Source organism: Jaculus jaculus, chromosome 11 (assembly GCF_020740685.1).
Source record: "Jaculus jaculus isolate mJacJac1 chromosome 11, mJacJac1.mat.Y.cur, whole genome shotgun sequence".
NCBI classification, from domain to species: domain Eukaryota; kingdom Metazoa; phylum Chordata; class Mammalia; order Rodentia; family Dipodidae; genus Jaculus; species Jaculus jaculus.
In genome coordinates this window covers 110,585,805-110,600,896 of record NC_059112.1, presented here as the reverse complement: position 1 = coordinate 110,600,896, position 15,092 = coordinate 110,585,805, and the positions used below count along the sequence as shown (strand labels likewise).

General features: G+C 46.7%; 2 protein-coding genes across 2 annotated transcripts in view; both read left to right on the top strand.

The window, feature by feature from the left end:
• Positions 1 to 12,365, top strand: part of Pdpk1 (3-phosphoinositide dependent protein kinase 1) — a 97,336-nt gene extending 84,971 nt beyond the window's left edge. The window contains exons 12-14 of the mRNA XM_045130132.1: positions 5,148 to 5,205; positions 6,470 to 6,622; positions 6,871 to 12,365. Of these exons, the coding sequence (XP_044986067.1) occupies positions 5,148 to 5,205; positions 6,470 to 6,622; positions 6,871 to 6,987 (328 nt within the window). The 3' untranslated portion in view covers positions 6,988 to 12,365. The remainder of the gene's footprint in view (positions 1 to 5,147; positions 5,206 to 6,469; positions 6,623 to 6,870) is intronic.
• A 251-nt stretch (positions 12,366 to 12,616) lies between these two features.
• The window catches only part of Kctd5 (potassium channel tetramerization domain containing 5), a 28,695-nt gene continuing 26,219 nt past the window's right edge, over positions 12,617 to 15,092 (top strand). Inside the window, exon 1 of the mRNA XM_004652202.2 lies at positions 12,617 to 12,868. Within this exon, the coding sequence (XP_004652259.1) occupies positions 12,617 to 12,868 (252 nt within the window). The remainder of the gene's footprint in view (positions 12,869 to 15,092) is intronic.

The window sequence follows — 15,092 nt, the reverse complement described above, 5'->3', positions numbered from 1 at the left end:
CACTCGGGAGGCAGAGGTAGGAGGATTGCCATGAGTTCGAGGCCACCCTGAGACTCCATAGTGAATCCCAGGTCAGCCTGGGCTAGAGTGAGACTCTACCTCGAAAAACAAAACAACAACAACAACAACAACAACAAAAAAGAGTTCTGGGCTAAAGAGATGGCTGAGCAATTAAGAACCTTTCCTGTGTTGGGCTGGAGAGATGGCTTAGCGGTTAAGCGCTTGCCTGTGAAGCCTAAGGACCCTGGTTTGAGGCTCGGCTCCCCAGGTCCCACGTTAGCCAGATGCACAAGGGGGCGCACGCGTCTGGAGTTCATTTGCAGAGGCTGGAAGCCCTGGTGTGCCCATTCTCTCTCTCTCTCTCTCTCCCTCTTTCTGTCTTTCTCTCTGTGTCTGTTGCTCTCAAATAAATAAATAAAAAATTTTAAAAAAAAATTTAAAAAAAAGAACCTTTCCTGTGGACTGGGGAGAAGGCTCTGTAGTTAAAGACACTTTATTTTTATTTATTTATTTGAGAGCGACAGGCAGGGAGAAAGAGGCAGGGGGAGGGAATGGGCGCACCAGGACCTCCATCCACTGTAAACAAACTCCAAGCGCGTGCACCCCTTTGTGCGTCTGGCTAACATGGGTCCTGGGGAATCGAGCCTCGAACTGGGGTCCTTAGGCTTCACAGGCAAGCACTTAACCGCAAAGCCATCAAGTTAAAAACGCTGTCTATCAAAGCCTCGAGGCCTTGGTTTGAGTCCTCAGTGCACGCGTACAGCCAGATGCGCAAAGTGACGCATGCTTCTGGAGGTTCTTAGTATTAGCAAGAGGCCCTGGAGCACCCATATACACTCAAATTCTCTCTCTTTCTCCAGTAAGAATAAACAAAAAAGTGTTTTTTGTTTTGTTTTTAAAGAGTTCCTCTCCCCCGCCCTTTTTTTTTTCTTTTTCAAGGTAGGGTCTCACTCTAGCTCAGGCTGACCTGGAATTCACTATGTAGTCTCAGGGTGACCTCAAACTCACAGCAAGCCTCCTACCTTTAGGCATGCTGCCACAGAAAAAAGAGCCCTTTTTTTATGCAAGCAGGAGGGAGGGCCTGAGAGAGACCACTCTAGTTTAACCCCCAGGATCTACATAAACAGCGGAGTGTGGCCATGCACATGTGTAACCCCAGTCCTGTATGGGAGCAGAGACACAATCACTGGAGCTTGTGAAAAAATGGCAAGTTCTGAGATCAGTAAGCGACTCCACCTCAAATGAGGACCGAGGAGAGAGGGAGGTAGGACACTTGTCATTCTGCTCTTACCAGTGCAGATGCATGCACCCTGCCACCGGCAAGCACATGGTCCGCCACATGCACACACACACGTACTAGGTGTTTGGTTGGTTTGACAAATACTTCTCAGAGAAGACATAGAGTGCTGTGATGGTTGTGATGCACCTGCCCTGGAAAGGTAGCCTGGTCTCAGGTTTTGGTGGATAAGGCAGTGTGGCCAGGAACTGCTTCTTAAAAGGGATTTGGGGCTGGACAGATGGCTCAGCAGTTAAAGGTTCTTGCTTGCAAAACCTGACAGTCTGGGTTCGATTTCCCAGTACCTGTGTAAAGGCAGATGCAGAAAGTGGCACTTGTATATGGAGTTTGCAGCAGCAAGAGGCCCTGGCATGCCAATACTCATCTCTCTTTCTCAAATAAATTAAAAAAGATTTTTTTTTTTCAGGTAGGATCCCACTCTAGCCCAAGCTGACCTAGAATTCACTATGTAGTCTCAGGCTGGCCTCAAACAACAGTCCTACCTTTGCCTCCCAAGTGTTGGGATTAAAGGCATGTACCACTACGCCTGTCTGAAAAAAAATATTTTTTTATTTGAGAGTGACAGACAAAGAGGGAGGGAGGGAGGGAGGGAGAAAGAAAGAGAGAGAGAGAGAGAGAGAGAGAATGAGAATGGGCACACAAGGGCCTTCAGCCACTGCAGACGAACTCCAGATGCATGTACCACCTTGTGCATCTGGCTTACATGGATGCTGGGGAATCAAGCCTTGAACTGGGGTCCTTAGGTTTCACAGGCAAGCGCTTAACTGCTAAGCCATCTCTTCCGCCCTGAAAAAAAAATTTTAAAGGGGACTCAGGGGCTGGAGACATGGCTTAGTAGTTAAGGCACTTACCTGTAAAGCCAAAGGACTCTGGTTCAATTCCCCAGAATCCACATAAGCCAAATGCACAAGGTGGCACATGCCTTTGGACTTTATTTGCAGTGGCTGATGGCCCTGGCGTGTTCATTCTTTCTCTATCTGCCTCTCTTTCTCTCACAAATTACATGTGTATATATAAATATTTTTGTTTGTTTGTTTGTTTGTTTTTTCAAGGTAGGGTCTCACTCTAGCTCAGGCTGACTTGGAATTCACTATGGAATCTCAAGGTGACCTTGAATTCATGGCAAGCCTCCTACCTCTACCTCCTGAGTGCTGGGATTAAAGGCGTGTGCCACCACACCCAGCCAAAAATAAAATATTTTAAAAACGGCTCAGGGTATCTTCATAGTTATTTTAGGACATTTTCAGATATAAAACATCATGTTTATGTAGTGAAACCTCAGATCATGAACTTGGACACATGGTGGACTGTAGCTTGGCAGAGCATTTACCTAGCATACATGAGTTCTATTCCCAGCAATTCAAGAAAGTACCAGGAGATGGTGGTTTTAACTAAGTGAGGTAACCTATAGGCATTTTAGATAATCTCTTAAACTCTTGAGACAAAGTGAGATTGCATGCTCCTAATGTGTAGTGAGTCAGTGACCATAACTGAAAATCTTCAAAGTTTAGACCTGTTTGAATAAATGAACCCCCATTATCTTGGGGATTGAACCCAGGGACCTAGGACGTGGTATATGCTAAGCATATGCTATACCTGTGAGCTATACTCTCCCCACCCCCAATCCTGAAAAGATGTTCTGATGCCAGGGTCTCTCAGGGATTTGTGATTCTATAGTATAGTATTCTGCACTCTAGGCACTATTGGGTATTCTGACAAGATTTTTATTTATTTAATCTCTTTTTTCCATTTTTTTTATTGCCAGCTTCCATAATTATAGACAATAAACTATGGCAATTTTCTCCCTCCCCCTTTGCCTTTGCAACTGCATTCTTTATCATATCCCCTCCCCCTCCTCAGTCTCTCTTTTATTTTGATGTCATGATCTTTTCCTCCTCTTATGAGGTCTTGTGTAGGTAGTGTCAGGCACTGTGAGGTCAGGGATATCCAGGCCATTTTGTGTCTGGAGAAGCACTTTGTAAGCAGTCCTACCCTTCCTTTGGCTCTTAGATAATTTCTGCCACTTCTTCTGCAATGGACCCTAACCCTTGGAAGATGTAATAGAGATGTTTCAGTGCTGAGCACTCCTCTGTCACTTCTTCTCAGCACCATGGTGCTTTGTGAGTCATCCCAAGGTCACTGCCATCTGAAAAGAGAAGGTTCTTTAACCAAAAGTGAGAGCAACATTAATATATGGGTGTGAACATTAAGAAAAGTATTTACTGGGTGGTTGGGTGAGCATAGTACATACATTTAGGCAGACAGCAGCAGACATTACACCCCTAGGGCTCATAACTTCCCCCATCATAGGTTTTCAGTATTAGGCATGTATTCCCTCCCACAGAGCGTGCCTCTAGTACTATTAGAGAGCGATTGGTTTCTCCCATAACAGACATGCCACTGTTGTATCCACTGGCTCTTTTGGCCTAGCTGGCCAAATTAAGGCTTGCAATGTCTACTGTTGAGTATCTCCACTGTGACTTCTCTCTCTCTCTCCAATGGAATTGTATGCAGCATAGCTTTTTTCCAGCTTTCTGTCAGTTGTTCTACCAGAGGAGGTTTTCATCTCAGCTCCAACAGAATTTCTCAGTGTCCTTGTAGCCCAAATATGTGGAGTCTTCAGCAATATTTGGCATGGTTTTAAATTTACAGATCACATTCTTATCCTAATGTTGATTGCCAGTATCATCCAACCTTTGGAGAGAGATTCTTCACCTGCCATGGATTTTTATTTTTATTTTGAGGGAGGGGCTTACTGTAGCCCAGGCTGATATAGAATTTGCTGTGTAGTCTCAGGGTGGTCTCGAACTCTTGGGGATCCTCCTGCCTCTACCTCCCAAGTTCTGGGATTAAAGGTGTGTGCCACCACACACCCAGCCATGTTTTTGAGATAATATCATGTAACCCAAGATGGCCTCATACTTGGTATGTAGCTGAGATTGATCTTGGATTCCTGATCTTCCTGCTTCTACCTCTCAAGTGGAATTACAGCCATGTCCACTACATCCAGCCTTGTTTTTGTTTTGGTGCTGTGGATTGACCTAGGGTTTTGTGTGTTTAATGCAGGTTGTTGGTTGGTAATTTTTTCTTTTTTTTTACATGTGTATATGTATGTGGAGGCCAGAGGTTGATGACAGGTATCTTCCTGACTTGTTTTCATCTTACTTAATGAGACAGGGTCTTTCACTTAATCTAGAGTTCTCCAGTTAAGCTTGAGTATCTGGCCAGCAAGCCCTAGAGAACTTCCTGTCTTCACCTCTCAGGTGCTGGAATCACAGACACACACCACTATGCCCAGCTTCTTGTTGATATAATATAAATCACCTTTTTTTTGAGGGAGGATCTCACTGTAGCCCAGGCTGACCTGGAACTCACAGCGATCCCCTTCCTTCTGCCTCCGTAGTGCTGGGATAAAAGGCATTCTCCACCATGCCCAGTTTATATTACCTTGTTTCTGTGCTACCATTTTCTTTGCTGTACAGATATCCCTATCTGAGAGGTGACCTTAGGGATGTAGATTCTGGTCCATATTCAGATAGAATCTTTTGTTTGTTTATTTTGTTTTTTTGAGGAAGGGTCTCACTGTGGCCCAGGCTGACCTGGAATTAACTCTGTAGTCTCGGGGTGGCCTTGAACTCATGGCAATCCTTCTACCGCTGCCTTCCAAGTGCTGGGATTAAAGTTGTGTGCCACCACGCCTGGCCTGATAGAATCTTGTGTGTATCACTTTTCTTGGTCTTAAAGGGAGGCTACATTTTTGAGGGGTGGTTTGGTTAATATGGGGTCCACAGTGGCTGTCTTAAGGGAGGAGTCTAGACTGCTATCTCATTCTTTCTTTCTTTTTTTACAGGCACCAGTTTGTAGAAAATAATCTAATACTAAAAATGGGTCCAGTAGATAAACGAAAGGTAAGTCAGGTCCTTTCTATTCTTCATTCTCAGACTACTTGCTTCTAGTTCAGTTTAACTCTCATCTGTTGGCTGCTGCTGTAATTTGTTGGATGTAACATCCTTTATCCTTGCATGTTCTTTGACATCTCCAGATTTCATAGCCAGGAGCTCTTGGGGAAGCAGTTGGAGGCCCAGGGGAGCAAGTGCTTGAACCATGAAGTAAAGTGCAATTACCCACTGTTGCACAAGGCTCAGCTCAGCTCACTGTGCCACAGTTTTTAGCATAGTGAGGAGGATATATCATATCTGTTAGTCTAGAAAGTAGACTTTTTCACTAGAGGGTTTTTTGTTAAAATATTTTTTATATATTTATTTGTAAGCAGAGAGAGAAGAGAGACAGAGAGAATGAGAATGGGCGTACCAGGACCTCCAGCTACTGCAAACTCTAGATGCATGTGCCACCTTGTACATGTGGCTTACATGGGTATTGGGGAATCGAACCTGGGTCCTTATGCATGCCAGGCAAGCACCTTAACCACTAAGCCATCTCTACAGCAGAGTTTTTAAAACACTTAGGAGAGGCTGGGAAGATGGTTCAGTGTTCAAAGTGCTTACTGGGCATGAGGACCTGATTCCAGATTGCCAGCACCTGTGTGATATTCTGGGCATCATGATATACACTTACAATTGCCATTTTGGGGAGGTGAGAATGGGATCCCTGGGGCTCACTACTCTAGCTGAATTGGTGAGTTCTAGGTTCAACCTTGTTTCAAAGAATAAAGTGGAGTGAAGAGTGACTGAGGACAACATGCTCTGACCCCCATACACACCTGCACACAAGTATGAATACACACACCAGAAAAACCCCCACTGAAGAGTTGTTACATTTTATGAGCTAAACAGATTGTGCAGATCACATGAGACTGTGCTAACACAGGCCCTTTCTAAGCATGGGCTGCTGACCACCCTTCCTGCCTGTGCTTCCTTTGGAAGTGAGAATCTGCATGAGGGTGTGCTGAAGCCTGGCCTGCCGAGGATGAGGCTCTGTGCTCTGGAGGAGCTCATGGTCCACAGGCTGGCCATCAGTAGCACATTGTTGTGAACTCAGCAGCAGAGTCCTGTACCTATGTTCTCCTGAGATAAGATGCTATACCAGCTGAGGGAGGAAATGTCTTGGGTGAGGAAAGTGGCTGACATGGATGCTATGTACTGAGCTGCTGGTTGGGCCCCTTGAACCCTTGATAAAATAAGGTTTTATTTATTACCTTTTTTTTCCTGTCAGGGTTTATTTGCACGACGACGGCAGTTACTACTAACAGAAGGGCCGCATTTGTATTACGTTGACCCTGTCAACAAAGTCCTGAAAGGTGAAATTCCATGGTCACAAGAACTCCGACCAGAGGCCAAGAATTTTAAAACTTTCTTTGTCCACACGGTGAGTCTGTCCCTGTAAGGCCTCTGTTGGAAGTCGGGGCAGCTAGGGCCAGGACAGTTTCCCATATCCTGGGCATTAGTTGGAGTCACTCACCTTATTTTTCACTTTGGGTGGGTCACCTGCCCTCCTGCTGGATGAAAAAGGCCTCTGTGCCACAGGCTTGACCCCGGTGCTGGCAGCACTAGTGGCAGGACAGGCGAGGCAGGGTCGGGGCTCCCTGAAGCACACCAGATGCTCTGTCTTTACAGCCTAACAGGACATATTACCTGATGGATCCCAGTGGGAATGCTCACAAGTGGTGCAGAAAGATCCAGGAGGTTTGGAGGCAGCGGTACCAGAGCCACCCGGATGCTGCTGTGCAGTGACACGGCCTGCGGCCGGGCTGCCCTTCGCTGCCAGGACACCTGCCCCAGCGCGGCTCGGCCGCCACCCAGGACGCTTCCAGACCACCTGCCAGCCATCTCAAGGAGAATGCAGACGGTGGAAACCTTGCAGCTTTTTTATTTAAAAGAAAAGAAGAAAAAAAAACCTCAACCACACAAAGAACAAAACGAATAACCAACAAACAGGAATTCAGGGTCGCTTTGCTTGCTCTCTGTGCTCTGTGGTGGCTCTCCATGCTGCTGTGGCCGTGCAGACCCATCTTCTGCCCAGACCAGTGGCCAGACATGGCATCACCAGCCCCTCCTAGCATCCATGGGAACTGTGCGCCCACTCTTCACCCCTTACCACCTGACACACACCACTCCTACTGTGGCCAAGGGACTGGGTATGTTTTTGGCTCTTTTCTGCCCACTCCCATTGTCATAGCACCCTTCACCAGGGAGCTTCTCCATGCTTCTGCTGGGGTGGCCACGAGCTCACTGTGGATGCAGGGTTCTTAGTTTGTATGTGTACTCTTCCTCAAGTCCCTCATGTTGGGCCCTGGAGATGTAACCAGGCTAACATGCCTCCTGATGTAACTAGGGCCAGGATTTGTGTGGTCTCTGCCTTACAGCAGGCAGGCTGTGTGGTAAGGCAAATGCAGGTGTCTTCGGTAGTAGAACACCTTCACTGGGCTCTGCTCCTGATATCCACCTCCTAGCAGTCCATCAGTGGGGCTGTATTCCGGGACAAATACATGTCCAGGAGGGCTGCTGTCAGAGTGGAGCCCAGGCAGCACCAGCTGGTCATTGCCCAGTACAGTCCTGTCTTGTACCTGGGCCACAACCTCTCTGTGGAAGAGTGGAACCTCAAACCTTCCTGAGAGTCTTTAGGAAGGTTTAAATGTGATGCAGGGCTGTATGTCCTCTGAAGCAGGATCAGAGAATCCTAGTACCAGCATCTCCAGGGTATGCTAGCTTACTGCCCAGCCTCACATGCTCCTATTCATGCTGTGGGTAAACACTTCTCCCCTAGCTCTGTTTTTACATCTCTGTTGAACATCTAAGGCCTTCTCACATTGCCTGATCACCTGGTCACATAAAGGGTAGACTTTGCCTGGAAAGAATGTTACCATTGTCCAGCATATGGGAACAGTCCACATAAACCTGAGCCTGCCCAATTTGGCATCCTGTTCCAGTTTTAGAGCCACTTCCTCTAATGCTCTGGTAACAGTGTTGTGCTCTATAATACAGATGGTTGGGGCATACCAGTCCCTTGTTTGTTTTGCTGCTCCCAAGGGGCTTGGCTGTGCCTCTCTGGTTAAGTTGTCCCTGAAGGGTGGGTGGCCCTTGGTCACAGTCTGCTTACAGGCACACCTCTCTCTTCTATGTCCCCAAGGCAACATCTTTGTCTTTTCTGTTGGCTTTCACAAAGGCACCAGCAAAAGGCTCACACAGAAAAGGTTCCTCCAGTTCTATCTCCAGTGGCCACCTATATGACTGGTCCAGGCCTCTCTAGACTGTGAGGAAGGATTTATTCTCAACTGTTAACCTAGGATAGAGGCCTACCATCATGCTGGGGCAGGGGCACTGGGCGGGAGCGTAGGTGTTCTCAGAGTTTTTCTCACATGATGTAGTGAGAGCTTGCAGATAAGGAGCCAGTGTTAGGGTTTCAACTCTCCTTAGGGCCCCATGAGTGGACATGGCCCAGCATGTGGCTCTATCCTGTGAAGAAAGACAGGCACCCTGTCTCCCAGCTTTTGAAGAGGCTTGCTTGGATTGGTTGGTCCACTTGACTTTCTTCCTTGAGTTCCTGTTCAGGCTTACCCCCTTATGGCAGTTTAACCTTGAGTGTCCTGTGTCCTGCATCTGTGTGTGTTGAAGTGGCTCCTTGCCCCCCCCCACACACACGTGAGCGCGCATCTCTCAGAGCATGTGGCCACAGGGGGATAAGTGGAGCTGAGTTGCCTTGAGTAAAAGCACCTAGATAAAACCATTCATAGGTGGGAGAGACCCCTGGAGAGTGCCACTACCTCCTGGGCTTCACCAAGCGCCACTGTAACCTGAAATCAGATGTGGGCTCTTTTGAGCTGACAGTGAGTGGCCCTGTATTGACAACAGCCAAGCTCTTCCCAGGGCACTTTTGACCTTACTGCTTCTCCTTTGTCTTTTTTTCTTTTTTTAAGGCCATACACTCCCCCCTCCTGTTTTTAAAACCATCCTTAGAGCTGTTACCCAGCATGCAGGTGCCTTACGTTGTAGGACAGGAATATGAGTGTCAGTTTATATAGCAGTAAATATGTGTGGAGCTCTTTTAAGTAAGGGATCCATCCAAGGCAAGTAAGAAGTGCCCTGATATTCAGGAGCCACGTGCCCTACTAAAAACAGCAAGGATGAGCGGCAAGACTACCCTCAGGGACCTCTCCCATCATTGGCAGGAGGCTTCATTGCTATGGCTTACACCACCCACTGTACCCAGCCTTTTCCTGGTATACAGAGGAAGCTGGACTTTAAATGGGTCACTTCCACCTGTTTTTCTAGGGCTCCAACCAGATAGTGTGCATCGGCATGTTGAGCTCTGAACCTCTCCACCCCAGGGAGTGGCATCACCAATCTGAACTATAACTTGTTGGAGGTGTTATAATCTGCTTTAAGAAAAATGGCTCTTGTTGTCAGGTCCAAACTGACAGGAACTTCACCTAGCTCTAGTCCCTTGCATCCTCCTGGTGTTTGTGGTCCACACCTGAAGTGACCTCAGTCCCACGGCAGACTCCCAGGCACCAGCAAAGGGCTCCCGGTGATTGTGTACTTAAGTACTGTCTGTGTTCCAAAAAATGCAATGGTAGGCCCAACATTCAGAGTCCGCTGTGAGCATTCGGGTATAAATCATGTTTCCCACTCCCAGCCCCAATGTGTTTTTTTCATTTTTGCAATGCTGGGAATTGAATCCAGGAGCTCAGAAATGCTAGGCAAACACTCTTACCACTGAGCTACATCCCCAACACTTGCTTTATTTGTTTGTCTTTTTGTTTGTTTGTTCAAGGTAGGGACTCACTGTAACCCAGGCTGACCTGGAAATCACAGTGATCCTCCTACCTCTGCCTTCCTAGTGCTGGGATTAAAGGCGTGCATCACCAATCCCAGTACTTGTTTGCCTTTTAAACCAAACTGGGAACATACAGTATAAATCATTTTGCATCCAACTTTTTCATTTGATATTTTATCTTAAGCATTTTCCCGTACCATGAGCAGTTCTTCAAAAGCATGTTTAATGATTGTAGTCTAATGTTGTAAATTTTACCCTAAGTTTCATAAGTTATCAAAAGACCATTTCCCTGTTGTAAAATATTCAGATGATTTTTGGTTTTTCACTATTTAATGCTGTGATTAATATCCTTAAATATCTTTGGTTTTGACTCTGATTTTTTTTCCCCCTTCAAATGCCTGCAAGTGCTAATTTTGGGTCAAAGAATTTGTTCATTTCACAGATATTCCTCCTCTTGGTCTGATGTTCAGTTCCAGTAACAACCCCCTTCCTGTGTCCTACAGATTCTGAACAGATCAGTTCCTGCTAAGCTGTGTTCCAAAGAATGTTTGAATATGACCGATTTTTTTTAATGCTAAAATGATGTCATTACTGCAGATCCATTTGTGACAGGTTCTTCCAAGAACCACTTTCCTTATTTTCATTGCAAGAACTGGTCATGCCTGCATGTTAGTTTCTCTTCCATCCCTGCTGCTATGGTCTCTGAGTGCTTGGTGATGTTCTCAGAATCTTGTACTTTGTGTCCACTGAATCTGCTTCTGCACAGTCAGCAGAGGTAAAAAGTGTTGAACTGACCTTGCCACATGCTTAGTGGATGATCTGTAGTTAAGTTTATAGACTCAGAAAAGTACATTGGGCCATTTGGGATTGGCAAAGTAGCAAAGCTATACTTGAAAAAGAACCCATGTAGGCGATTGGGTTTTACAAAAGTACAGTTTTGTGTGTTCTTTATGCCCCTGCCCCCAGGTTTTTGTGGTTCAGGACAGCACAGCAGCCAGGCCTTTTTGTTGGTGAGAGTGGGTATTCCAGCACATGTGAATATAGTCTCTGGTCTTAAAGTCTACACCACTCAAATTTAGTTGTATTCTTAGGTTGGGTGGGTCACAGATTCCAGTGGGTACCATACTTTCACTTGATTCCACCAAAGCCAATCCTGAGGTGTGCAGAAATCAGCTCCTTGCCCTCTGATGCCCCAAGTCTCTTTGCTGGTGGTTCACAGACTAAGGGTGCTCATAGCTGAGACTTGGGAGGCTGTATGCAGCAGCTGTGAGTTTAGTAAAGGTACTTTGTTCTGAGAGATGCTGCCATACACATTTTTCTTTTCCATTTTGTTTCATTACAAACCCAACATAAACTGATGATGGTTCCAGTGGGTGTGGCTCCTTAGACTGTATGGCAAGTGCCCTCTATCAGCCAGATTTGGAACCGTGTCCACAGCCTTGGAGGACACTGGCTTTTGGCCCAAGGCTGCAGGCTTGTAATCGATGCTGCTTATGGAGAAGTGGTCTAGGGAGGAAGCTGTTTCTGTCAAAGAGCACTTTTGCAACCGTGAACAAGTGAATTAATAGCCGATGTGAATATATGTAGTTTCCCTGTAACCCATTTCTTCAATATGAAGAAACCAAACTGTACAGAGAACTGTTTTACAAAAGGCAAACTACCCCCACCCCCACGGCCCACTCTAGTCAAACCATCTGGCTTAATGAGTACAACTGGAGGCCAGTGTGCAGGTGGACACCTCCATTATGACAGTAGTTTGATTGAACACTGACAGATTCCACTGTTACAGTATTTAGAGCTGCTGTGGCTGTTCTATAACCACCTATAGTAGGGTGAATCAATAGGATGTTGCTGTCATTCGGGTTGGTGGCAGTCAGAACATGTATAATATTCTCTACCTGGTCTGTAGCTGTAACTGTGATGTACAGGCAAAGCAAAAATTTAAAAACTTATGAAAACAAATAATGCAATGATATTAGGATATACATTTTTGTATTTTTATTCTTATATAAGGTTATTTGCTGGCTATTGTTGGCCTCTAGTTCAGTCTGTGTTATTTAAATTCTAATATATGAATTATTTGGATTGAATTCATGTTCGGGGCCACGTTGTTGTATGTATTGATGTACAGCCTTGAATGTGAATAATTATTGTAAACTATATTTTACAACTTTTTTTCTGGCTTTATTATATAAATTTTCTATTTGGTCATGGTTTAATCATATCATAATTTAATGAAAACTTTTTTTCAAGTATCTGTGCTTTAGATGTAGTTACGGATGATGAATTTCCCTCGTATGCTCGGTAGTCTTGTAATAAAAGCATGTAGAGTGTATACGTTCACGGACCTGGCTCCTCCTTTGGGGGAGGGGGGGGTAGGGCGGGCGAGCCTGCCAGGTCGGGGAGGCTCAGACCTGAACGGGCATGGCCGGCTGATTTTCCTAACCGGAACTTCCGCATTCCGCGTGACGCCGGGGCGGGCGCTTTACTAGGGCGGACCTGTGGGCGGGGCAGAGCGTAGGGGGGACACTATTAAAAGTCGGACGCTTCCGGCGGAGGGCCGCTGTGGCGGGGCTTGCTGGGATCATGGCGGAGAATCACTGCGATCTGCTGCCGCCGGCCCCGGGCGGCCTCGGGGTGGGGCTGGGGGGCGGCCTTTGCCGTCGCTGCAGCGCAGGGCTCGGGGCCCTAACTCAGCGCCCCGGCGGCGTGTCCAAGTGGGTCCGGCTTAACGTTGGCGGGACCTACTTCCTCACCACCCGGCAGACGCTGTGCCGTGACCCGAAGTCCTTCCTGTACCGTTTGTGCCAGGCCGACCCCGACCTGGACTCCGACAAGGTGAGGGCCGCGCGGGCCGGCGGGAGTGTCCGCCCGGGCCGCGGCCCGCCACACAGCGCCCTCCACGCCCAGGGCACTCAGCGGAGCGGGCGCCTGGGGCCCAGGGAGGACGGTGCCCACTGCTTCGGGGAGCCCCGTGGGTCTGCCGTGGGCGCCTCTCTCCCGTGCTCCCGTTCTTCAGCCGAGGTGGCGATGCTTCCACAGACCCTAGACTTGCCTGTAGACTTACTGCCCCCACCCCCAGGTTCTTTTGCCCGGGGTGTGTGAACACCTCTTCTCCACCCCTGCTCGCTTGAAACCGAGAAAGAACCCTTTGCATTCATCTGGTCTTTTCACATTCCAGAGCTTTGAATTAACGTAGGCCATGGGGTTGACACATTGGCCTCCTTTTCCTAGTGACTTTCGTTGAGAGAGTTGGTGCTCCATCCTCTTTCATCCACAACATGCTTGGGCTCCACAGTTTGGCAGGTGCCCTCCAGAGTAATATGTTTTCAAAGATGTTAAATATGTGAAATATTTGGGTCGAATTCATGTTCGGAGCCACCTTGTTGTAGAGAAATCTTAGGGCTGTCAAGGAGGGGCCAAGTAAAAAGAATCTTTTTCAATCTACTTTTAAGCTTGGTTTCCCTGCCGCCCCTGTAAAAGGATAGTAATTTCCAGGTTAATTTGCAGTTTGTCTTTTATCAAGCTAAATGCTAATACAGATATGTCTATGGTAATAGGAACAATTTTGATTATTATATTTACAAGCATTTTGTTGCTGAGGAAAATTCAGGAGTAGCAGGATTGAAACTCAAAAAAGTCCAGAGTAGTTGCTACCCATTCCCTCCCCCCCCTCCCCATTAGACACTTTACCAATCTTGTACGAATCTTGTATTTACTCTCCGGATCTTCCAATTGGACCTAGATAATTGCACATGGCTTTGTGCCTTGTCAGCCTGTTTTACTTCAGAAGCCTGACAGCAAGCCCGTTCTCAATATGGTCTGACCTTATGATCAGAAACTGGGAAAGCTAGTTACTGCAAAGTCACCTGTGCAGGTGCCCCCTTGCCCCCCCCCCCATGGCACAGGTAGGGTTTCACTCTAGCCCAAGCTGGCCTTAAACTCACAGCGATCCTTCTACCTCTGCCTCCCCAGTGCGCCATCACACCCGGCTTGTGCAGGGTTTTGAGATGCTAACATGAACATGTTGGTCCCCTCAGCTGTTCTCATTTTTCATTTGATCAAGCTCTTCACTGTTAGAGATTGACCTCCTGGAAAAAATGACAGTCAGCTCCAGGACAGAAACAGCCTTTTGTCAGCTGTGATTTTTCCTTTTATAGTGTGGGTGTGTATTTCATTGTTGATTTTTTTTTTTTTTTGCCTTTCTATTCATGCATCCTGGTCCTTGTGTATTAAGTCAAATTTCAATTGTTGTCCATTGGTGTCTTGAGAAGGTGGCTGTCAATTCAGCACTAGAAAAATGCTTTCACATCTGATTGACTTTAGCACAGTTAAGTTGATTTTTATCAGTTTTTTTGGGAGGGGGTTGGTACTAGGAATGAAGTCTGGGACCTCATGCATGCAGTTTGATTTTGTTCTTTTTTTTCCCCCCCTTGGTTTTTTGAGGTAGGATCTCACTCTAGCTTAGGCTGGTCTGGAATTCACTATGTTGTCCCAGGGTGGCCTCAAACTCTCAGTGATCCTCCTACCTCTGCCTTCTGAGTGCTGGGATTAAAGGCATGTGCCATCACGCCTGGCTTTTAATAGTCTTTTTTTTTTTTTTTTTTTTTTTTTTTTGAGAGAGAGGGAGAGGGAATATGCACCAGGGCCTTCAAGCTGCTGTAATTGAACTCCAGATGCATGTGCCACCTTGTGCATCTGGCTTACATGGGTCCTGGGGAAGCAAACCTGGATCCTTTGGTCTTGCAAGCAAACACCATAATGGCCAAGCCATCCCTCCAGCCCTTAAGTTGATTTTTTACTGAGATGCTTTAAAAGAGTGCTTTAAAAATTTACTGCAATAGAGATCCTTGGGACGGGAGAGGAGGTTATCCTATCCGAATACATCTGTTTTCAGTTAATTTATTTACTTGAAAGAGAGCAAGCGAGCACGAGAATGAGAATGGGCATGCCAGGGCCTCTAGCCACTGCAAATGAACTCTGGACGCATGTGCCACTTTGTGTGCCTGGCTTATGTGGGTACTGGGAAATTGAACCCAGGTCCTTAGGCTTCCCATGAAAG